This window comes from Micromesistius poutassou (genome assembly GCF_964030765.1).
Source record: "Micromesistius poutassou genome assembly, chromosome: 3".
Classification (NCBI taxonomy): domain Eukaryota; kingdom Metazoa; phylum Chordata; class Actinopteri; order Gadiformes; family Gadidae; genus Micromesistius; species Micromesistius poutassou.
Window position 1 is genome coordinate 23466505 of NC_140273.1, and position 25090 is coordinate 23491594.

Below are 25090 nucleotides of genomic sequence, written 5' to 3' on the forward strand. Positions count from 1 at the left end.
TTTCCACAACTGCTAGCCGAAGAATCATACAATATACTGTCAAACTCTTAACATGAAAAATTATATTAAAAATTCATTAGACAACATATGTTGACATTCATGGCACAATTCAAATGGGACCAGAAAATAATTATTTTCTCATGTTCACTTGCATGAACGGTTTTTAAACCTAGAGGTCCACTGGGGTTTAGCGGAAGGGGCGGGACTTAGCAGCTCTATGCGTGCACTGAGCCCTCTCGGAGGCCCGGCCCAAACAACATTAGTTTCACTACGACTCCTTTCAGCCGCCCACCCCTCCTCCTCCGGCTAATAAAACGCTTGAGGTTTGAAAAGAGAAAACTCACATTTTAACAGTACATGGTCCAAAGGTAATTACGAGCCTTTGATTGATATCCAGAGAAAATTTGCGGAGACACAATCCTGTTCCCCGCTTGTATTGGAGTGAACGGTGATATCTACTTCTGGGCCCCGTGGTCTGAGGGACCCGTCCACAGCCCGCTAAAAACCTGCAGTACCAGGCGTGGCCACTGAGCACGGGTGGACTGTGGAAGTAGGCCCTGCTCCTGGGGGCCTGGCATGAACATTATTACTCACTATAAAAGAATCACCATCATATCACATACTTTACTATTGATTGACGTTGTAACCGTCTGTTGTGTAGCCTTCCATACAGTGGCAATACAATGTGCTGCTCATAAATAAAAGCAAAAGGATAGTAGGTGATAGGCTACAGGGAAATAAAGGCGTGCGAACTTGAAACGGATCCTAAGGTCTGTTTAGTTCTGACTGTTTTTAACGGATAAAGAACCCTGCTGTGAAGAACTTTTAGATTCTCAACGCAGCGCACATGAACGCCGCTGTCGGGAACATGTGTAAGCGCGAGCGTCATCACTGGCGAGCGTCTGGTTGTGTTCAGGACCATGAACGCGCCTTTACCACGGCTTATGGTCATAGTGAGAAGAAAACACATTTGTTTTTAGATATAAAAGTTATAAATGTAGTTTATGATAAATGAAAATCATAGATACATAGAAAATTATTTTAGTTTCCACTCTCAGAGAGATCATAAATAACATCTTTATCCAATCCAAAATATATTCACATAAACAGGAAACATCTCAAATCATAGTAAATATTTAAACCATGAGGTATACGAGTTTTGAGATTATAAATCCAGAAATGTTCTCTTCTTGCTAGGAGGGTGTCTAGGTCGTCTCTTTTGTGATTCACACTAAATATAATATAGTATAGTAATATAGTATAATATATTACTATAATATATTATATAATATAGTATAGTAATATAGTATAATATATTACTATAGTATATAATATAGTATAGGTATAATATAGTATAGGTATCATTTAGTAAGGTATAATTGCTTTAATTTGATTGCTTCAGGCTCATTTTTGACCAATCAGGGATGAGATGCCCTGATGGGTCAAACATCCTTATTGGTCCAGGAAACCACGTTGGGTCAATAAACGTGTTGAGAAGTGAAACAAGGGGTTGTCCTTTTATGGTTTAGCTTTGAAGTTCTGCTCTCTTCCACTGGGTTCTCTCCATCAACAACCTCTGAACTTCAGCAAAGCCTCACAGACAAATCCTCCTTTCCATGCACCTGGTCTCAATTAAGTGTTGAATGGCAAGGAATGGAAAGTAGACATAATGTTTGTTGAACAGTTTATTAAAAAAAAGACCAAAACAGATTTGCGGACGTTCTAGAAGATCTTGATGACCTGGATGCAGTACTGGCCCGTCTCCTTCTGCTCCCTCAGGGTCTGGATCTCCTGCAGACTGCCCTCCAGCTTCCCGAGCTCAGAGCAGAACCTCACCTGGAGGGGAGAGACACCACATGGACCTTTCTGAAGATACCGTTGGCTCACACCTCCATGTTCCACACGTGAACCCCGCTCCAGTGGATCCCAAAGAAGAGATCACATTCCTCACTGAAGGAAAACCGGTCTTTTGCATTTCCCCCTAATATCAGTCCTGGTTTGAGCTGCCCCATTCATACATATTATTCATTAGGGTCATCATGAGGGTTAGGGGAGGGTTAGGGGTAGGGGAGGAGTAGGGGTTAGAGTAGGGGTTAGGGGAGGGTTAGGGGTAGGGGAGGGTTAGGGGTTAGGGGAGGGTTAGGGGAGGGTTAGGGGAGGGGTAGGGGTTAGGGGAGGGGGAGGGTTAGGGGAGGGTTAGGGGAGGGGTAGGGGTTAGGGGTAGGGGAGGGTTAGGGGAGGGGTAGGGGAGGGTTAGGGGAGGGGTAGGGGAGGGTTAGGGGGAGGGGTAGGGGAGGGTTAGGGGGTAGGGGAGGGTTAGGGGAGGGGTAGGGGTTAGGGGAGGGGTAGGGGGTAGGGGAGGGGTAGGGGTTAGGGGAGGGATAGGGGAGGGTTAGGGTTAGGGGAGGGTTAGGGGAGGGGTAGGGGTTAGGGGAGGGTTAGGGGGTAGGGGAGGGTTAGGGGAGGGGTAGGGGTTAGGGGAGGGATAGGGGAGGGTTAGGGTTAGGGGAGGGTTAGGGGAGGGGTAGGGGTTAGGGGAGGGTTAGGGGGTAGGGGAGGGTTAGGGGAGGGGTAGGGGTTAGGGGAGGGTTAGGGGAGGGTTAGGGGGAGGGGTAGGGGAGGGTTAGGGGGTAGGGGAGGGTTAGGGGAGGGGTAGGGGTTAGGGGAGGGTTAGGGGGTAGGGGAGGGTTAGGGGAGGGGTAGGGGAGGGGAGGGGGAGGGGTAGGTTACCTGGGATCTGACGAAGCTGTGGAGGTTCACCAGTAGGCCCCTTGCTTCGGGGGTCATCACCAGCACTGTGAAGTGGGCGTCCAGCAGCAGGCACACCCAGTCCATGATCTACACCCAGGGGCAGAACCAACTCTTAGTCGCCTCTCCTCTGCAACAGCCTTCTGCCATCTAAAGCCTCGTTCCAGATCTGATGAATATTATTCCATGGGTACAGACCTGGGTCAGAGTGGGTGCTCTTGACTTGTCCTCTTGCTTGAATGATTCTTGTGAATACTGTAAGTAGAGGAAGTGCAGGTACTGGAGAAACAGCTGGGAGGGAATGAGAGGACATCATTAAACCGTGGATGTCCATACTTGCTTTGCCAGATTGAAAAGCAAAAGAATAATAATTAATCCAAACGATCAGGGACACACTGGATTCATTGATGGTCCAGCTGGAGGTCAGTGGAGGGAGACCAGAACCCACCAGAGAAACGACCACAACGAGGACGACAAACTGCTAGAGCTGCAACTAATCAAAGAGTTCAGCGTCTCACCATGAGCTGCTGAGGAGAGAGGTCCTTGAGGTGCGGGAGCAGGAAGGCGTCGCTGTAGGGCGTCTGGAGGACCTCGTTACTGCAGGGGCTCGTTAAGAATCCACACTCAGGACTTCCTCTGCTCGTCGCTCCGAGGCAGCTCTACAGGCAGCTCTACAGGCAGCTCTACAGGCAGCTCTACAGGCAGCTCTACAGGCAGCTCATCATCAGCTCATCATCAGCTCTACAGGCAGCTCTACAGGCAGCTCTACACTAGGTGTTTATCATTAGCTCTACAGGCAGCTCTACACTAGGTGTTTATCATTAGCTCTACAGGCAGCTCTACACTATGTGTTTATCATTAGCTCAGGCTGTCAGTGTGGACCACCAACACAGCCGGTAACGAGTTGACCAGATGTGGACAGATGTGCGTGGACAGACAGACACCCCAGCGAACCAGCAGATGTCTCCACATTCTTGGACAAAGTTTACTAAAAGAAGCTTCTGATAAAGACAGTGTTTGGCAATATGGCAGAGTTGTAAACACGTCTTCAGCTGAGAGGATACAGAAGGACGGCCTTGTGGACTCCTAGGGGGCAGGTGTGGATGGGCGGTCTGGACGTCTCCTCTGGGCCGGGTCGTCCTCCCGCGGAGCTGAAGCCGTTGAGCTCCACCCCGCCCCGAGGGGCGGACAGCGTCTCCATGAAGGACAGGCTGCTGGGCTCCAGGCCGGCCGTCTGCAGCTCAGCCTCAGGGGCGCTGCACACAGAGAGCCTCAGTACAGTCAGCCACCAACCAGTGGACATTACAGCCTGTTTCAGTCAGCCACCAACCAGTGGGACATTACAGCCTGTTTCAGTCAGCCACCAACCAGTGGACATTACAGCCTGTTTCAGTCAGCCACCAACCAGTGGGACATTACAGCCTGTTTCAGCCACCAACCAGTGGACATTACAGCCTGTTTCAGTCAGCCACCAACCAGTGGGACATTACAGCCTGTTTCAGTCAGCCACCAACCAGTGGGACATTACAGCCTGTTTCAGTCAGCCACCAACCAGTGGGACATTACAGCCTGTTTCAGTCAGCCACCAACCAGTGGGACATTACAGCCTGTTTCAGTCAGCCACCAACCAGTGGGACATTACAGCCTGTTTCAGTCAGCCACCAACCAGTGGGACATTACAGCCTGTTTCAGTCAGCCACCAACCAGTGGGACATTACAGCCTGTTTCAGTCAGCCACCAACCAGTGGGACATTACAGCCTGTTTCAGTCAGCCACCAACCAGTGGGACATTACAGCCTGTTTCAGTCAGCCACCAACCAGTGGGACATTACAGCCTGTTTCAGTCCACCAGTGGCCTGGGAACATGAATATTAAGAGCCATTATGGATTCCAATAACTGAACTCTAGATTCACAGCTCCGTGTGGAGGCTGTTACTGTTTGGCACAAGTGAGTGTCGGTGAGATAAGGTGCTAGTGCTTCACCACGCACACTACAATAGATCCTTTACAACAACGGTCGGTAAAAGGCCACTGAAGTAGTACGTAGCAGCAGACTAATCTGGCCTAATGCGCTGAACGATAAGTAAAGCAGCGTTATGTGACGGGTTGAGCTCCATGCAGGGGGACCTCGGAGGTTACCTGAGGAAGGTCTTGAGGCAGCAGCAGGTGATGTTCTCAGGAACGTCTGGGAAGGTCTGCAGGCAGAGCTGAGCCAGGAGGTAGTCCCTCTTCTCCAGACCCAGCAGCAGCAGCTCAGGACACACGCTGCACAACACAACACAACAACACAACAACACAACAACGTTCAGGGCACACGCTGAACAACACAACAACAACACAACAACGCTCAGGGCACACGCTGAACAACACAACAACACAACAACACAACAACACAACAACGTTCAGGGCACACGCTGAACAACACAACAACACAACAACACAACAACACAACAACGCTCAGGGCACACGCTGCACAACACAACAACACAACAACGCTCAGGACACACGCTGGACAACACAACAACACAACAACACAACAACGCTCAGGACACACGCTGAACAACACAACAACACAACAACACAACAACACAACAACGCTCAGGGCACACGCTGCACAACACAACAACACAACAACGCTCAGGACACACGCTGGACAACACAACAACACAACAACACAACAACGCTCAGGACACACGCTGAACAACACAACAACACAACAACACAACAACACAACAACGCTCAGGGCACACGCTGCACAACACAACAACACAACAACACAACAACACAACAACGCTCAGGGCACACGCTGCACAACACAACAACACAACAACGCTCAGGACACACGCTGGACAACACAACAACACAACAACACAACAACGCTCAGGGCACACGCTGCACAACACAACAACACAACAACGCTCAGGACACACGCTGCACAACACAACAACACAACAACGCTCAGGGCACACGCTGAACAACACAACAACACAACAACACAACGTTCAGGACACACACTGAACAACACAACAACACAACAACGCTCAGGGCACACGCTGAACAACACAACAACACAACAACGCTCAGGACACACGCTGGACAACACAACAACACAACAACGCTCAGGGCACACACTGAACAACACAACAACACAACAACACAACAACGCTCAGGGCACACGCTGAACAACACAACAACACAACAACGCTCAGGGCACACGCTGAACAACACAACAACACAACAACGCTCAGGGCACACGCTGAACAACACAACAACACAACAACACAACAACGCTCAGGGCACACGCTGAACAACACAACAACACAACAACACAAAAACGCTCAGGACACACGCTGAACAACACAACAACACAACAACGCTCAGGGCACACGCTGAACAACACAACAACGTTCAGGGCCCACATCATGAGGTCCTCTCCCCTCCTAACATCATGAGGTCCTCTCCCCTCCTGTCATCATGAGGTCGTCTCCCCTCCTAACATCATGAGGTCCTCTCCCCTCCTGTCATCATGAGGTCCTCTCCCCTCCTGTCATCATGAGGTCGTCTCCCCTCCTGTCATCATGAGGTCCTCTCCCCTCCTAACATCATGAGGTCCTCTCCCCTCCTAACATCATGAGGTCCTCTCCCCTCCTGTCATCATGAGGTCCTCTCCCCTCCTAACATCATGAGGTCCTCTCCCCTCCTGTCATCATGAGGTCCTCTCCCCTCCTGTCATCATGAGGTCCTCTCCCCTCCTAACATCATGAGGTCCTCTCCCCTCCTGTCATCATGAGGTCCTCTCCCCTCCTGTCATCATGAGGTCCTCTCCCCTCCTAACATCATGAGGTCCTCTCCCCTCCTGTCATCATGAGGTCGTCTCCCCTCCTGTCATCATGAGGTCGTCTCCCCTCCTGTCATCATGAGGTCGTCTCCCCTCCTGTCATCATGAGGTCGTCTCCCCTCCTGTCATCATGAGGTCGTCTCCCCTCCTGTCATCATGAGGTCGTCTCCCCTCCTAACATCATGAGGTCCTCTCCCCTCCTGTCATCATGAGGTCCTCTCCCCTCCTGTCATCATGAGGTCGTCTCCCCTCCTGTCATCATGAGGTCCTCTCCCCTCCTGTCATCATGAGGTCCTCTCCCCTCCTGTCATCATGAGGTCCTCTCCCCTCCTAACATCATGAGGTCCTCTCCCCTCCTAACATCATGAGGTCCTCTCCCCTCCTGTCATCATGAGGTCCTCTCCCCTCCTGTCATCATGAGGTCGTCTCCCCTCCTGTCATCATGCGGTCCTCTCCCCTCCTAACATCATGAGGTCGTCTCCCCTCCTGTCATCATGAGGTCCTCTCCCCTCCTGTCATCATGAGGTCCTCTCCCCTCCTGTCATCATGAGGTCGTCTCCCCTCCTGTCATCATGAGGTCGTCTCCCCTCCTGTCATCATGAGGTCGTCTCCCCTCCTGTCATCATGAGGTCCTCTCCCCTCCTGTCATCATGAGGTCCTCTCCCCTCCTGTCATCATGAGGTCGTCTCCCCTCCTGTCATCATGAGGTCGTCTCCCCTCCTGGTACCGACCTGTGACAGAGGCAGCCGGTGCGGACCAGCGCTGCCAGGACGCCGGCCGGGTAGAAGGGGGGCGCGTCGGCGCTGCGGGCCACCAGGCGGCAGGCCAGCTGACCCAGCCAGGGGTGGAGGGCCTGGGGGTCCGCCCGGGAGAGGAGGGCCTCCACCTCCCGCTGCACCACCTCCACCGTCGCCGTCTGCACACACACTGCATGAGGACCTAGAGCGCTCTCACCCCACAGCCCTCATCCCACAGCCCTCATCCCACAGCTCTCATCCCACAGCCCTCATCCCACAGCCCTCATCCCACAGCCCTCATCCCACAGCCCTCATCCCACAGCCCTCATCCCACAGCCCTCATCCCTCAGCCCTCATCCCACAGCCCTCATCCCACAGCCCTCATCCCACAGCCCTCATCCCACAGCCCTCATCCCACAGCCCTCATCCCACAGCCCTCATCCCACAGCCCTCATCCCACAGCCCTCATCCCACAGCCCTCATCCCACAGCCCTCATCCCTCATCCCACAGCCCTCACCCCACAGCCCTCATCCCTCAGCCCTCATCCCACAGCTCTCAGCCTCACCTCATTTTAAATGAGCTCTGGTGATATGTTACATCATAATAAGTCATACATATTATTATTATTATTAGACTTCAACGAGTACATTTCAGTATAATCAAGTTATGATGTTGACTGAGTCCATGTGCAGTTAGCAGCCCAGAGGAGGAGGCTTTAGTCAGCCTTACCGCCACCAGCTCCAGGACGCGGTCGGCCGGCCCGGCGGGAGACGCCTGGACCGCTTCTGCTTTCTACAGCCCAAGAGAACATGAAGGAGCGTTAGTCACGTGAGACCCGTCCACCACAGCACCCTAAGGCCTGAGCGCGTTGCGGCTCTACAGAGGGGCTCACCGGTGGGGAGGTGTCCATGGGGTCAGAGGGCGTTGCCCCGGCCAGGAGGGAGGTCCAGGACGGGACGCACGCCGGCGCTCTGGAGTCTGACACAAAGAGCAAAGAAAAGGAGTTTATACACACTCTTGGAAGTCAGACAGACAGACAGACAGACAGACAGACAGAGCTAGAGGGTACAGCCGTAGACCTGGGCGGTGCTTTTAACCGTTACTGGTTAAAATAATTCTATCAAGTTACTCAGCGTCTCTGTTCACAGTTTAGCCAAGGTCTGTTAGGACATGATCTGGGGCTAGTCTGGAGGAGACACCAGGAGGAGCCACCAGGAGGAGGAGCCACCAGGAGGAGCCACCGGGAGGAGCCACCAGGAGGAGGAGCCACCAGGAGGAGGAGCCACCAGGAGGAGGAGCCACCAGGAGGAGCCACCAGGAGGAGCCACCAGGAGGAGCCACCAGGAGGAGACCCCAGGAGGAGCCACCAGGAGGAGACCCCAGGAGGAGCCACCAGGAGGAGACCCCAGGAGGAGCCACCAGGAGGAGACCCCAGGAGGAGCCACCAGGAGGAGACCCCAGGAGGAGCCACCAGGAGGAGCCACCAGGAGGAGCCACCAGGAGGAGCCACCAGGAGGAGACCCCAGGAGGAGCCACCAGGAGGAGCCACCAGGAGGAGGAGCCACCAGGAGGAGCCACCAGGCCCCCTGAGGTCTGGACGGCTGAGCCTCTCTGGAGGCAGGAGTGAGAGGCTGAGCCCCTCACCAGCCACATGGGCAGACCTCATGGGGGGACCTCATGGGGACTGGATGGCTCCAGACCCTCATGGGGTCTGCATGGGTCCAGACCCTCATGGGGTCTGCATGGGTCCAGACCCTCATGGGGTCTGCATGGGTCCAGACCCTCAGGAGGTCTGCATGGGTCCAGACCCTCATGGGGTCTGCATGGGTCCAGACCCTCATGGGGTCAGCATGGGTCCAGACCCTCAGGAGGTCTGCATGAGTCCAGACCCTCATGGGGTCTGCATGGGTCCAGACCCTCATGGGGTCTGGACCCATGCAGACCTCCTGAAGTCTGCAGTTCTAAGCAGCAGAAGCAGCCAGAAACACATCAGCATAGATGAAGGACAAACCGCTCCCAAATGAAAAACAGAGTTTGTTCTTTTGGCCCAGCCTCACCCTGACCTATAACTCTAGTAATTCGTATTCCTTTAACGATAAATCTTCTTGTTAACTCCTCACCTCTGCTGCCAGCAGGCTTCAGCTTCCCGAGGGCGGCGGCCAGCGAGGAGGCGGGACACTGGTAGGGGATCACCGTCAGACTCCGGCCGTGGGGAACAAACAACTTGCCAGCGTAACTCCACAGCTGAACCAGGGACAGAGAACACAACGCTGAGACCTACGACACGGAGAGTCCTCCTACCACGGAGAGCGACTGCTGCAGGTCTGGAGAACAGGACTGTGGTCTGGTCTGACTGACGTTCTACCAAACAACCAGTCAGCCACCAGTCCAAACAATCCCTCAGCCAGTCCACCAGACGGCTGAAGGCCAGTTTGAAGCTGCACTAGAAGGACTTTGGTTGGATTCAGGTGACATGAAGATACTGAGAATCCTTTATTGTCCTGAAGGATTTTCCTCGTTACGGTTCCTCTTCTTTATACATTCTATGAATATTCATTATTAAGATGATTAACTATTAATAAAAAGGTTCCTACCTGTCCATAGACTTTGCCTGGCATTTCCTTCCCAGCCTGGAGAGTCTGGAAGTTGGTATTCCAGATGCAAAGGAAGTCTTGGAAATCAAATGGACGTGGAGATAAGTATAAAGTAATAGCATAACAAATAGAGTAATAACATCCCACGGATCAAGATGCAAAGATTGAACAGCTATTATTCATTCATTATTATAAGTATAAAAGGCCATTAGTGAAACGAGGAGAATGCAGTATTTGGTTGGTTGCTCTCCCTCTTTATCTATCACTCTGCTGCTCACTCGACCGTGAATATATGTATAAATGTTGTTATAAATTGAATATATAATAGATGTAATATAATGTATATGTAATATAGATGTATTGTAATGTATCTCTAACTGCGTTCCGTGAGGTAGGGGGGAGTGTGACTGTATATATATATATATCTATATATAGATAGATATAGATCTATACATCTCTAACTGCGTTCCGTGAGGTAGGGGAGTAGGTAGACAGACAGACAGACAGACAGACAGACAGACAGACAGACAGACAGACATCTATAACGGTGTTCCGTGCGGTAGGGGGGAGTGTGAATGTATATATCTATATGTATATATAGATCTATACATCTCTAAGTGCGTTCCGTGCGGTAGGAGGAGTGCTTACTGGTTCCGGGTCCGGCGGCGGGGTGGGGGGCCCCCACCACCGCCACGTGGCAGTGGTCCAGGTAGACGGCGGAGGCGGCCTCCAGCGGGGCCCCACCGACCGGCAGGGCCAGCAGCTGGGTCCGGGGCAGGGGGGCGGGGCCCCCGGGGGGCGGGGCGGGGCCGCGCACCGACACCAGGCTCTGGTAGACACGGCCGTCGGGGTCTGGGGAGGGGAGGGGCTTCATTACAGGGGGAGGGGCTTCACCAAAGGGGGAGGAGCTTCACTACAGGGGGAGGGGCTTCACCAAAGGGGGAGGAGCTTCACTACAGGGGGAGGGGCTTGTATTGTTCATGCACAGAAATAACCATCGTCTTCGTCTTAAAGCAAAGGGCGCGTTCCACCTGACAGAACACAAGGAGAACCAGGATGTACTAGTGCTGTTCTCCAGGAGCACAACACTCTACTGGGATGGACTACTGGGATGGACTCTACTGGGATGGACTCTACTGGGATGGACTCTACTGGGGTGGACTCTACTGGGGTGGACTCTACTGGGATGGACTCTACTGGGATGGACTCTACTGGGATGGACTCTACTGGGGTGGACTCTACTGGGGTGGACTCTACTGGGATGGACTCTACTGGGGTGGACTCTACTGGGGTGGACTCTACTGGGGTGGACTCTACTGGGGTGGACTCTACTGGGGTGGACTCTACTGGGGTGGACTCTACTGGGATGGACTCTACTGGGGTGGACTCTACTGGGGTGGACTCTACTGGGGTGGACTCTACTGGGGTGGACTCTACTGGGGTGGACTCTACTGGGATGGACTCTACTGGGGTGGACTCTACTGGGGTGGACTCTACTGGGATGGACTCTACTGGGATGGACTCTACTGGGGTGGACTCTACTGGGATGGACTCTACTGGGATGGACTCTACTGGGGTGGACTCTACTTCGGATGCCCAAGCAGAAAAGGACGGGCTTTAGTGAGACTATTGGGGGGAGCATTCCTACCATTTGGAACACATTTACACGCAGTGCGGTATATTGTAACCCTCATGCCACACGGTCACTATGAAGCCATGTTCTCCTGGAGGCCCCGGGCCCTTACACAGACACAGCAGGCGGAGGTGGCCCTCCTGGTAGCAGGCGGAGTAGCTGAGCGGGGCCGGGCCCTCCTGGGGCTCCAGGCTGAACTTCTGTAGGCTGTTGGGGTTCAGTCTCTGCACGTACAGGAAATGACAGCCGTTCTGTGGGAGAGGAGCACAGCCAATCAGGACCGTCGTCTAGTGACACTAACCATCATCCTCGTCCTCTTCTCCGGGGTCGGGTCGCGGGGGCAGCAGCTCCAGCAGGGGGCCCCAGACTTCCCTTTCCCGGGCCACACTGACCAGCTCTGACGGGGGGATCCCGAGGCGTTCCCCGGCCAGTGTGGAGATATAATCTCTCCACCTAGTCCTGGGTCTGCCCCACTGGTCGTGTCTGGAACCCCTCCCTAGGGAGGCGTCCAGTGGGCGTCCTCACCAGCTGAACCACCTCCACTGATTCCTTTCTAAGCAGAGGAGCAGCGGCTCTAATCCCAGTTCCTCACGGCCGCTTCGGCCGCTTGTTGTTCTCTCTGTGGTTATGGTCTGGAGTACAGAGCTCACTCAGCATGAATAGAATCACAAACCTACCGACATTTAATAGGAAATGAACTCACCTGTTCTGTGGTGAAGATGACAAAATGCTGCGTCTCCGCTGCTACGGTAGCACTCCACCTAGACACCACGAGAGGAGACCACAGCGTCAACTGTTTAGTGAATTCAAACGGTTGTTTAAAAGGCTGACTTAAAATGTGGTGACTTGGGTCACATCTAGCTGGTATGGACTCTTGCTTCCTCCACAGACACAGAGGTATTGTCCAGGTCAGAGGCCCCCTGGAGGAACGTCCCCCCCACCAGCACCACCCCGTACCCCCCGGCCTACAGGAGGGGACCCCAGCTGACCAGGGCAGCCTCTTCTCCATTGGATTTTAAATGTATTTTCTAGTTGTGTTTGCAGACAGACCCTCTGAGGGGCTGTGAACGGTTCCTCCAAAGACTGACGACGCATCATCTCAGACTGCATCATGAGATTAATGAATAAAAACCCTTGACCATCTCTTGTTTCTATATTGTAAAACTGAAAGAGGTTTGCTTATTGGTGAATTGATATTGGTATTATATATATATATAGGCTCTTGGTATTCTCTCCCTAATGGGTTGTGACTTCATTCAATGCACTTCTGGCACTTGCAAGAACAAGAGCATCAGCTAAATAAATGTTGAATAAATTGTATTATTACTTCATCAGCTAAATGAATGTAATGACACAGCTTGTGAAAGGGTCTAGCTCCTAACCCCATCTGGACAGAAACAACGACCCCGGCCCTATTGGTGGGAGGAGGTACCACCTGATGCTCTCCTATTGGTGGGAGGAGGTACCCACCTGGTGCTCTCCTATTGGTGGGAGGAGGTACCCACCTGATGCTCTCCTATTGGTGGGAGGAGGTACCCACCTGATGCTCTCCTATTGGTGGGAGGAGCTACCACCTGGTGCTCTCCTATTGGTGGGAGGAGGTACCCACCTGATGCTCTCCTCCTGGTCCAGGACCTCCTCTACGGGCTGTTGGGGGGCAGCGAGGACATCGTCCAGCAGCCGGACCGCTCCTCGCTCAAACAGCACCGACAGACCCCCCCCTGGGACAGCATGGAGCCTCCACACGTTGGCCGACAGCTGGGCACGGACACACACACCGTTTATGTACTGCTATCCACTCACTGTTCATGATGCACATTGACCGTGTTTATGAAGCCCGCTGTAAAACATGAGGCCTCTCAGGCCCCGTCCACACGAGCAAAAAATATGTGTTTTTGCAGAAGAAGTGTATTTGAAGAAGTGTGTTTGCAGACACCGAAAACGCCGGGTCTGCCTGGACGGTCGCCCCAAGACAACAACGGTTTCCGTGCAGACGGGGCCTCAGATTAAACTGGTAGAGGTTCACTGAACTGGTCCACTCACTGTTGCTTTGAACGTTCCGTCCAACTGCAGGTCTTCAGCCTTCCAAATCCGGATCACCTAAAGCATGGAGAACAGTTGAACCAGTGCCCCTCCCTCTCATACAGCAGGGTATACAGCACTTATACAGGGTATACAGCACTTCACAGCTCAGCCCTAAGCAACACACGCCTGCCGCCTTAACTACGTCGTCATCATTTTTTTTAAAAATATTTTTAAAGTTAAAATTGCTAAAATTCTTTCGTTTCAGTTGTTATTTTGACAATGTTGTTTAGCCTCCCCGGTCTGTCTGCAAACCACACATTTTCTGTGGGAAACCCTAACAGGTTATAAACTAAAGTCTACTAAACCCTAACAGGTTATAAACTAAAGTCTACTAAACCCTGTACAGGTTATAAACTAAAGTCTACTAAACCCTAACAGGTTATAAACTAAAGTCTACTAAACCCTAACAGGTTATAAACTAAAGTCTACTAAACCCTAACAGGTTATAAACTAAAGTCTACTAAACCCTAACAGGTTATAAACTAAAGTCTACTAAACCCTAACAGGTTATAAACTAAAGTCTACTAAACCCTGTACAGGTTATAAACTAAAGTCTACTAAACCCTGTACAGGTTATAAACTAAAGTCTACTAAACCCTAACAGGTTATAAACTAAAGTCTACTAAACCCTAACAGGTTATAAACTAAAGTCTACTAAACCCTAACAGGTTATAAACTAAAGTCTACTAAACCCTAACAGGTTATAAACTAAAGTCTACTAAACCCTGTACAGGTTATAAACTAAAGTCTACTAAACCCTAACAGGTTATAAACTAAAGTCTACTAAACCCTAACAGGTTATAAACTAAAGTCTACTAAACCCTGTACAGGTTATAAACTAAAGTCTACTAAACCCTAACAGGTTATAAACTAAAGTCTACTAAACCCTAACAGGTTATAAACTAAAGTATTTCCTGGGTAACTAGCCCACGGTGGTCATCAGGAAAGAAAACAGGTCATGTTTTAAGATTTATACATGCCCTGTATACACATGTCAGGTTTTTAACAGCAGTCCTAGGATTATTGTTTGAAGGTTATATGAAAGCTAGGCTGTACTGTATTTTATTTATGTATTTGTTAATATAAAAAATCACAACAACTCCTGTGTGAATTAGACAGACAGACAGACAGACAGACAGACGGCTTGATGCGGACGGATGTCCGTAGACTGAGCCTGCAGACCTACCTTTCCGCCTGAAACGCTCACATACTCCTTGGTTGTTGCGTTGTAGACCGCAGGACACGACAGACTCTGTCCTTGTTTGAGGGTCCAGCTCCCCAGGGGCTTCTGGTCAGACACCTGAGGAGACCAGAGGACTCAGAATGGGTCTGAAGAGACTAGAGAGGAGGTCCACCCGGAATGGGTAAATGACCTAACCCTACCCTACAGTATTCCGCTGCACTAGCTCCCGGTAGACAGAAGACTTTATTTGCGCTACATTAATTCATGATTGGTTAGGGTTAGAGTAGCTGTTGGTTCAGTCTGATTACTGGAGATCTACTGGGTCCATAGATAGATTCACTTTATTGATCCCAAGCTGGGAAATTGCAGTGTAGCAGCAGCATTACACACAGTAACAGCACGAATAAAGAGAAACAACAAAGCAATATAAGATGTAATATAAAAAATGTATAAATAAGCAGTATAATTGTAGTGCAAAGTAGAAAGTAGAAGGTGCAAGTGACCAGATAAAACACATGAGGTGCTTTGAGACTGTGTTATGTTATGTTATATGTTATGACCAGAGTCGCAGCTGTTACTGTAGTGTGATGGCAGCAGCCTGCGGGTCTGACCACTGTGTGATGAGAGGTGCTGATCATCGTCTGTGATGGACAACATCTTCACATTCCTGCTCTTCCGTTCAGTGGAGGATCACTGATCAGTTGTGTGGCTACTAGTAAACAGTCGACCCATGCTGCTGTGTGCGTTCACTCCGCTGACGGAGGTGTAGTTGTGTGTGGATAGTAAAACTACACGTTGTGTCGTTGGTTTCTGGTCGGTCGTCTCTTACCTTATACAGGGTGACCGATCTGGTTGAATCGGTGACAACAACATGATCAGTGTCGCTTTCTACTTCAATGCCATTAATTCCTGAAACGAGTGAATTGGAAGTTTTGAGCAGAGCGCACAACGTGTAGCCCTCATACAGCGCCGCCATGCTGCACGAGAAGACCGTCTGCTCACAAAGTCTCGCGAGACTTCGCTAAAACAAGGAGTCCCACTGAAGAGCGGCTCCTACGCGCCTGAGGGCGACAGCGCCATGCTGGTCGGCATGGGCAATGACACCTTCTAACCGGCCCCATGCAAACATCAGGAAAACAAATCAAACACGGACAATGATCATAGCCAGTTTACTTTAATTATTAACTCCAGAAAAAAATGAATAAATAATTACATCAAAGAACAGAGTGGACCTCAAAGAGCAGTAAAAATATAATAAACACCATTAATAGAGTGGAAGAACTCAAGCAGCAGAACAAGGACTTCATTAAGCAGGGTGAGGAGAGAGCACTCCACCACACACACTGTGGTCCTCTGGCCCAGAGGAACAGCTTCCTCTAGGAGCTCTCCACCACACACACTGTGGTCCTCCAGAGGAACAGCTTCCTCTAGGAGCACTCCACCACACACTGATCCACCTAACAAAGATATACGGGAGGCCTGGTGCATATGAAGGTTCAATCATATTCAACACAGACCCTGTGACAAACATAAGATCCATGTTTAAGATGTAAAGTCTACAAATCAATGTGTAATATTCCATATGGTCAGCATTACCCAGCTGGAGGGCTCAACAGTCTCGCTGCTACAGCAAAGAAATAACGGCCCACCTCAAGGCCCACCTGGAGGGTGGAGGGACTCAAAGAGCCTCCGTCCTCATCTGGAACAACTGGTCAACGTTGATCCAGATGTTCTGCTGATTATCTAATGACCTAACACCAGCTCACTACTGGACGGAGCTGCTTGATGCCACATCACGGTCACGTTACAAAGTCTTTATTTTCAATAGCTCACATGTGTTTCCCTGGATTAGATTTCTGTGGTTCCTACAGGAGACGTCCACACCGCCGTAGAAACACATGTGGACGCTCTACTCATATGAGAGCTTCATTCAAAACAATAACAGCTCCAGTCTGGTTTATAACAGCATTTATACAAATGAATTAGTACATCTGTGGATAAAGTAAATCACCCTCTTGTTGGAATCATACTCTTCAAGACTGCAGATAAAAAAAAACAATACTGGAACAATTCCTTCATTGTCAAATAACGTGTTAAGGATTCAAAGTGCTGAAGTATGACCCTTTGAGAAGAAGCCCATCACAAGGCAGTGATGGTGGAAAGTCTGACGCTGGACATGAAGGGTCAGAGCGGCCCCCAGCTGGAGGCCAGGGGCTCACTGGAACATCAGGTAGAAACAGAGACACACCAGACCCCCCACCACGTGTCCTGGCAGCAGACGTGTATGTAGGAGGCTTTTATACTCATATACTGTGAGAGCCATTCCAGCCCCTGCATGCGGAGGCTCTGCGTGGAGACGCCTCGAGCCGGGTCACTGCATGCTTACATTTCACCCACAATTCATCTTGCATGTTATACAAAAAGAAGACTACAAATCTACACATTCGCTTCCTTGGTACATTTGCATCAGCAGCGGCGTCCAGCCTGACGCGGTGAACCTGCTGCAGGCGTCCATTAACACGTGGATACGGTTGGTTTTAAACATTCCATGCAGCATACGGAAAACCCTGAAGAATAATCAGAGACGTTGTTTTCTTGAGCCCCTGTGCGTTCCCTCTCTGTGCAGGGCGTAGGGACAGAGGGCAACGCAGAGCGCTGCTAGAGAGGAGCACTTCAGGGACCAGCAACAGATTGGCTCACAATATGCACCGGTACCTGAAGTACATCTCCCAGCACGCCTCCACACCCAACGCCCTCGCTGCCAGACCACTGGCGGTCCCCGTCCTACTCACAACATGGCTGCTGTTATTCCTACATGATATGGCCAAGGTGGGATTGACATCTTTATAAACTTTGAATTCATTTTACTTGACATGTTTTACATGAGATAAGACAATGTATCAAAGAACAGTCTTTGATGTTAGCTTGCTGTTCAATTTGAAGTAGTCAAGTAGCTACAACTACAACACCACAACTTGAAACAAATAAATCAAATAAAACAGCAATCAAACCTAACATGTAGTCCTGAATGATCCGTTTCCTATGGTTGCTAGTGTACGCTGTAAACGTTGGTTCACTATGCTTATCTAGTACCCATAACCAGCGGATCATCCGTGGTGGACTATAAAACAAGTCCTGCCCGGTTAGGGCGTGAGTCAGGTAGTGATGGGTAGTCCTGAGCTCAGTGGTTGATCCTGAAGCTGGGTGGGGGACGCTGAGTGGAAACCATGTCTTAAGGGAGTCCAAGTAACCTAACCCTAGCCCTAACCCTCAGAGAGTACCCTAACCCTAACCCTAACCCTCAGAGAGTAACCTAACCATAACCCTAACCCTCAGAGAGTAACCTAACCCTAACCCTAGCCCTCAGAGAGTAACCTAACCCTAACCCTAGCCCTCAGAGAGTAACCTAACCCTAGCCCTCAGAGAGTAACCTAACCCTAACCCTAACCCTCAGAGAGTAACCTAACCCTAACCCTCAGAGAGTAACCTAACCCTAGCCCTGTCCCTCAGAGAGTAACCTAACCCTAGCCCTGTCCCTCAGAGAGCAACCTAACCCTAACCCTCAGAGAGTAACCTAACCCTAGCCCTAACCCTCAGAGAGTAACCTAACCCTAGCCCTGTCCCTCAGAGAGCAACCTAACCCTAGCCCTGTCCCTCAGAGAGTAACCTAACCCTAACCCTGTCCCTCAGAGAGTAACCTAACCCTAGCCCTGTCCCTCAGAGAGCAACCTAACCCTAGCCCTGTCCCTCAGAGAGCAACCTAACCCTAGCCCTGTCCCTCAGAGAGTAACCTAACCCTAACCCTAACCCTTAACCCTAACCCTAACCCTGTCCCTCAGAGAGTAACCTAACCCTAGCCCTGTCCCTCAGAGAGCAACCTAACCCTAACCCTCAGAGAGTAACCTAACCCTAACCCTAGCCCTCAGAGAGTAACCTAACCCTAACCCTAGCCCTCAGAGAGTAACCTAACCCTAACCCTAGCCCTCAGAGAGTAACCTAACCCTAACCCTAGCCCTCAGAGAGCCTATGAGGAGCATGGGGGGAGGAGGAGGCTGCACTATAGAGGAGGAGCCAGCAGGGGGGAGGAGGAGCCAGCAGGGGGGAGGAGGAGCCAGCAGGGGGAGGAGGAGCCAGCAGGGGGGAGGAGGAGGCTGGACTAGAGAGGAGGAGCCAGCCGGGCTCATGTCCTACTCTAGGACTCGTTCACAGACCCTAAATATTTCTTCATGGCATTTTGGAGACAAACTAATTGAGCAGATTTATTATTGTAGCCACCAACATGAACAGCATTGCGTTGCCAAGGCATTAAGGAAACTACTGTGATAAACATACGAAGAAGAAGGGAACACAGAGGAGTCGCACAAAATGACCCAATGGACGGAGAGATGGTGGATTCTGTTCGATTTCCTTGGTGAATGTAGAAGTAAACAACACGTCTGATTGGCTAGATTCCCAGGAAGAGGAAGAAAGAGAGGACGCTGGGAGGTGTAGGACCTTGGAGGTGTGTGTGTGTGTGTGTGTGTGTGTGTGTGTGTGTGTGTGTACACAGCAATAAGCCTGGGAGGCCTGGGCACTGTCATGAGAAAAGGACTGGTCTCATGTGGTTACTAAGACAACAGGGCGGGTCACTGGAGGAGGAGGAGCCTAGTCCTCTTGTAGCTGCGCCTGACCCCAGCTGGGGGCCGGGGCTGTGTGGGGGGGGGCCAGGTCCGCTCCAGCGTCCTGGGGGCCGTCCTGGGGGCCCCCAGCGGGGCCGTCCTGGGGGCCGTCCTGGGGGTCCACAGCGGGGCGGGGGGGGGTCTGGGGGCCGTCCTGGGGGCCGTCCTGGGGGCCCCCAGCGGGGCGGGGCTGGGGGAGGGTCAGGGTCTCGGGGGCGGACTTCTTGCGGGGGCGGTCCTTGGAGACGGAGAGGAAGTCGGGAGCGTCTGAGCACACGGGGGTGACGGGGGCGCTGGCGGGCCCCGCCGGGCCGCAGGGGGTCAGGGGCCTCTCGCTGACGGAGACGGAGGGGGGGAACATCCCGATCTTCTGGTTGGTGGCCTGCTGGATGGTGCGCTCGTACTCCCTCACCTCGTCCATCGTCATGTCTGGGGAGGAACACACGGTGAGCCTCAGACAGGAGGACCTGGTCTACAGACTGAAGCCCTTCAACCCAGTGACACACGGTGAGCCTCAGACAGGAGGACCTGGTCTACAGACTGAAGCCCTTCAACCCAGAGGAACACACGGTGAGCCTCAGACAGCAGGACCTGGTCTACAGACTGAAGCCCTTCAACCCAGAGGAACACACGGTGAGCCTCAGACAGCAGGACCTGGTCTACAGACTGAAGCCCTTCAACCCAGAGGAACACACGGTGAGCCTCAGACAGGAGGACCTGGTCTACAGACTGAAGCCCTTCAACCCAGTGACACACACTAGATAACTGCAGTACGGCCGCCAGCACTAAGGTCAGCGGAGATAACAATTCATATTAAGATCTGACACATCAAGCTATCAAATCTAACGGTTCCCTAGAGACGTAATCAAACTCCCTACTGGCCTCTCCTGTCTGCAGGGTACACTGATGCCAGGCTTCAACCAGAGAGGAGATGGAGTCAAAGAAAACAATGAAATTCATAATGGACCTGTATGTCATCCGGGGGAGATGGGTTTGTTGTGGAATGCTCTTGCTGCTCATTGCAAACTTTATTGTTGGTTTTCTCATGCATTTGTCTCTCGTACTCCCGCACGTCATCCAGAGTCATATCTGGAAGGAGGAAGGGGGCAAAGGCTGGTGACTCCCACATTGATGCAGGGGGTCAGGGTGGAGGAGAGGCGGGGCAGGCGTGAGTGCAATGAAACCCGGGTACAGAGGGCCTGACCGGGTCTGACAAGGCGCTCAGCGTGGCAGAATGTTAGGACACAGCTCATCCCAGTTCCTTCCAAGCCAGGAGTGGAAGAGGGGAGGATGGAAAAAAAGGAAAGAGGATATGAAACCATCCAGAACCGAAGCATGAAAGGAGAGCCATGATTACTAGTAGATCCAAGAGGGGGTATTGATCCAAGAGGGGGTATTGATCCCAGAGGGGGTATTGATCGGGGGGAACAGGGAAGGAGGATGACTCATTCCCAGGGAAAGGAAGTTGTGAGCACCAAGTCAGGTGACCCATCGGTTACGAGGAGAGAGAAAATAAAAGACTGAAGTACATTCACCATTATGAATCATCCCTCATACACGGCGGGTAAATCAATGTCATGTCATCAAGGTACTCTGCATGCAGTGCAGCTGGAACAAAAGGCTTTGGTGGCAGACATACAAATAAACAGGGCTTCCCAAGGCCCCCCAAGAGAGGTGGGCTGCTGCCACGAGTACTAGAGGGCAGCAAGCAGCGCCTGGACCGGGCTGCTCAGACTCTGATCCCTGACCGCTAAGAGGCTGAGGCAGCCAGCCTCACAGCGGCCCTCACAGAGGACTCAGCAACATGTGGTTGCTACGGTCACCAGGGGACTGTATCCTTCAGAACTGACAAATGGAACAAGTAGCTTCAATAGAACCCTTTAGAGTGACCAATCCCTTCAACTCCACTGCAACAGAACTTTACTGTCCGAGGGCTACTGGACCATCACTGAACCACTTTCAGCCAATGGGGGTCTGGAGGTTTTAAAGCAGGTTCTGCTGGTGGGGTCTGGAGGTTTAGTTGGTGATGGCAGTGAGTGGTGATGAGTGCTGGCAGAGGGGTGGGTCCATGCTGTTGCAAGTGGGGCCGGAAATGGCTTAGATGCAGCGGTGGGGCCACATGCTCTGATTGGTTGACATTCACAGGACCTTTTACATGGCACTAGAAAACGATGAGCAACACATCAAAGTAATGAATCCTGTGATGTTGTATACGAGGTGTGCTCACCTATCCACTCATCAACCCAGGCGAAGGCCTGTCTGTGTCCCAGCAGCAGGACGTCCCGCACCACCTGGCAACACAAAGACACTGTCACACCCCCGGGGAGAAGACACTGTCACACCCCCGGAGAGAAGACACTGTCACACCCCCGGAGAGAAGACACTGTCACACCCCCGGAGAGAAGACACTGTCACACCCCCGGAGAGAAGACACTGTCACACCCCCGGAGAGAAGACACTGTCACACCCCCGGAGAGAAGACACTGTCACACCCCCGGAGAGAAGACACTGTCACACCCCCGGAGAGAAGACACTGTCACACCCCCGGAGAGAAGACACTGTCACACCCCCGGAGAGAAGACACTGTCACACCCCCGGAGAGAAGGGCCTCTAATGGCTGCTAACAGCCAGCAAATACCTGAATGAAATATCATTTTAAATAGCGGTAGTTCAATACAATCTATTCAACTTTAAAAGTTCATTTCATTCAAAGGGTATTAATCCGGGGCTTTGTGTATGACTAATAAACCATTCCTTTTCTAAATTTGCCTCTGGGGCTTAAAGTCCAACAGACACCAGTGTGCTGTCTATCCCCGTGACCCCTGACCTCTTGTGGTGCCTGGTGCGTGGCGCTGGTTCTCTACTGGGTGAGCGTTGTGGAGCCTAGTGGTCTCTCTGAGGAACGGGTTCTCCGGCTCACCTTGTGGATGAACTGCTCCACGCGGGTCTGCAGGCCCCACACCTCAAACTTGACGGTGACCAGCTTGTAGGAGCACATGATGGGGTCCTGGGAAGCCCTCCAGTCCCCCGGGAGGGCTCCGCGAGACGTCTTCTGGGACCTGAAGTAACGCAGGTCCTACACACACACACACACACACACACACACACACACACACACACACACACACACACACACACACTTTAGGGGACAATGTAACTGAATCTGAATAATGTCCCTGAGTAAAACACTTAAGAGAGAGAGAGAGAGAGAGACAGAGACAGAGAGAGAGAGAGAGAGAGAGGGAGGGAGAGACAGAGAGAGAGAGAGAGAGAGAGGGAGGGAGAGACAGAGAGAGAGAGAGAGAGAGAGAGAGAGAGAGAGAGAGAGAGAGAGAGAGAGAGGGACATGGTGCTCACTGTATATATGTGTACAGTGGCGCCAACTTCAGGTCAACATTGGGGGGGGTCATAAATATTTTCGTTCAAATGTGTTCCACTAAACGTAGGCTATATCTATAGGACTTCTCCAAAGTCCTGCTTTCAGAATTTGAGGTTCAGAACAGTAGTTCATGAATTTACGGATTATTATCTGTAATTTATTCAATTTTTTTCTAAATTGTGGTTGTGATGATGTATGATTTAACCATCAATTGACAAATGTGTTTTATAAGTGCGTTACGAGTGGCGGGGCGTGTACTTATTTTCCATTAACATGCCCGAATAAATGGGAGTAGGCCGAGCTTAATTACATTTCAGTCACTCATTTAGAAATGTAGAAATCATGGAATTAACTCGGCGGGGTCTCATAGTTCAGGAGAACTGACTTCAGGAGAACTGACTTCAGGAGAACTGACTTCAGCAGAACTGACTCTCTGTCTCTCACGTCGTCCAGCGGGGGGGGCAAAGTGGGCGCAAACTGTTGTCCCCTGCAGGCTGAGGGACAGAGTCAGACCACGGCCGTCTCTTTGGTGACTCTCTGACTGTATTGATCATCTCTTTGTCTTCATCACATCTCGGCATATGTTAACTTTTGAAACGGTGTCTCTCATGTTGAGGGCGTTACGATGCCCGTACAGAGCCTCTCCTCCTTGACGCACGGTTGTAAGCCCGACCTGCTCCCTGATATATTCGACCTGTCAATCATTTGGTACTGCCAACCATTGGTGTGTCAGGAATGTAGTCAGCGATGCTTTAGAACGATTGGTGGTGAGAGAGGGGAGGGAGGCGGGGCTATCCACTGATCCATCAACACAGTGGAGAAGCTAACATCTAACATACAGTGGTGGAGCTAACCTCAGACTGTAGTGGAGCTAACCTCAGACTGTAGTGGTGGAGCTAACCAGCTAACCTCAGACTGTAGTGGAGCTAACCAGCTAACCTCAGACTGTAATGGTGGAGCTAACCAGCTAACCTCAGACTGTAGTGGAGCTAACCAGCTAACCTCAGACTGTAGTGGAGCTAACCAGCTAACCTCAGACTGTAGTGGAGCTAACCTCAGACTGTAGTGGAGCTAACCAGCTAACCTCAGACTGTAGTGGAGCTAACCTCAGACTGTAGTGGAGCTAACCTCAGACTGTAGTGGAGCTAACCTCAGACTGTAGTGGAGCTAACCAGCTAACCTCAGACTGTAGTGGAGCTAACCTCAGACTGTAGTGGAGCTAACCAGCTAACCTCAGACTGTAGTGGAGCTAACCTCAGACTGTAGTGAAGCTAACCAGCTAACCTCAGACTGTAGTGGAGCTAACCAGCTAACCTCAGACTGTAGTGGAGCTAACCAGCTAACCTCAGACTGTAGTGGAGCTAACCTCAGACTGTAATGGAGCTAACCAGCTAACCTCAGACTGTAGTGGAGCTAACCAGCTAACCTCAGACTGTAGTGGAGCTAACCTCAGACTGTAGTGAAGCTAACCAGCTAACCTCAGACTGTAGTGGAGCTAACCAGCTAACCTCAGACTGTAGTGGAGCTAACCTCAGACTGTAGTGGAGCTAACCAGCTAACCTCAGACTGTAGTGGAGCTAACCAGCTAACCTCAGACTGTAGTGGAGCTAACCAGCTAACCTCAGACTGTAGTGGAGCTAACCAGCTAACCTCAGACTGTAGTGGAGCTAACCAGCTAACCTCAGACTGTAGTGGAGCTAACCTCAGACTGTAGTGGAGCTAACCAGCTAACCTCAGACTGTAGTGGAGCTAACCAGCTAACCTCAGACTGTAGTGGAGCTAACCTCAGACTGTAGTGGAGCTAACCAGCTAACCTCAGACTGTAGTGGAGCTAACCAGCTAACCTCAGACTGTAGTGGAGCTAACCTCAGACTGTAGTGGAGCTAACCTCAGACTGTAGTGGAGCTAACCTCAGACTGTAGTGGAGCTAACCTCAGACTGTAGTGGAGCTAACCTCAGACTGTAGTGGAGCTAACCTCAGACTGTAGTGGAGCTAACCAGCTAACCTCAGACTGTAGTGGAGCTAACCAGCTAACCTCAGACTGTAGTGGAGCTAACCTCAGACTGTAGTGGAGCTAACCTCAGACTGTAGTGGAGCTAACCTCAGACTGTAGTGGAGCTAACCAGCTAACCTCAGACTGTAGTGGAGCTAACCAGCTAACCTCAGACTGTAGTGGAGCTAACCAGCTAACCTCAGACTGTAGTGGAGCTAACCAGCTAACCTCAGACTGTAG

At 51.3% G+C, this 25090-nt stretch overlaps 2 protein-coding genes across 2 annotated transcripts in view; both read right to left on the minus strand.

Annotated features, from left to right (window-relative positions):
• Positions 1-1670: 1670 nt before the first annotated feature.
• nol11 (nucleolar protein 11) lies at positions 1671-15795 on the minus strand (the record flags this gene model as incomplete). Its single annotated transcript, XM_084465591.1, has 18 exons — positions 1671-1836; positions 2731-2838; positions 2947-3039; positions 3267-3345; positions 3813-4004; positions 4888-5013; positions 7318-7502; positions 8054-8116; positions 8217-8302; positions 9445-9568; positions 9919-9995; positions 10567-10770; positions 11664-11802; positions 12255-12312; positions 13161-13309; positions 13595-13651; positions 14823-14936; positions 15649-15795. The coding sequence occupies 18 exons, from the start codon at positions 15793-15795 to the stop codon at positions 1723-1725; spliced, it is 2115 nt and encodes a 704-aa protein (XP_084321717.1). The 3' UTR covers positions 1671-1722.
• Positions 15796-18743: 2948 nt separating this feature from the next.
• The window catches only part of pitpnc1a (phosphatidylinositol transfer protein cytoplasmic 1a), a 70843-nt gene continuing 64496 nt past the window's right edge, over positions 18744-25090 (minus strand). Inside the window, exons 7-9 of the mRNA XM_084465924.1 lie at positions 22398-22553; positions 21705-21768; positions 18744-19906 (exon numbers count right to left, since the gene is read on the minus strand). Coding sequence (XP_084322050.1) covers positions 19464-19906; positions 21705-21768; positions 22398-22553 — 663 coding nt within the window. The 3' untranslated portion in view covers positions 18744-19463. The remainder of the gene's footprint in view (positions 19907-21704; positions 21769-22397; positions 22554-25090) is intronic.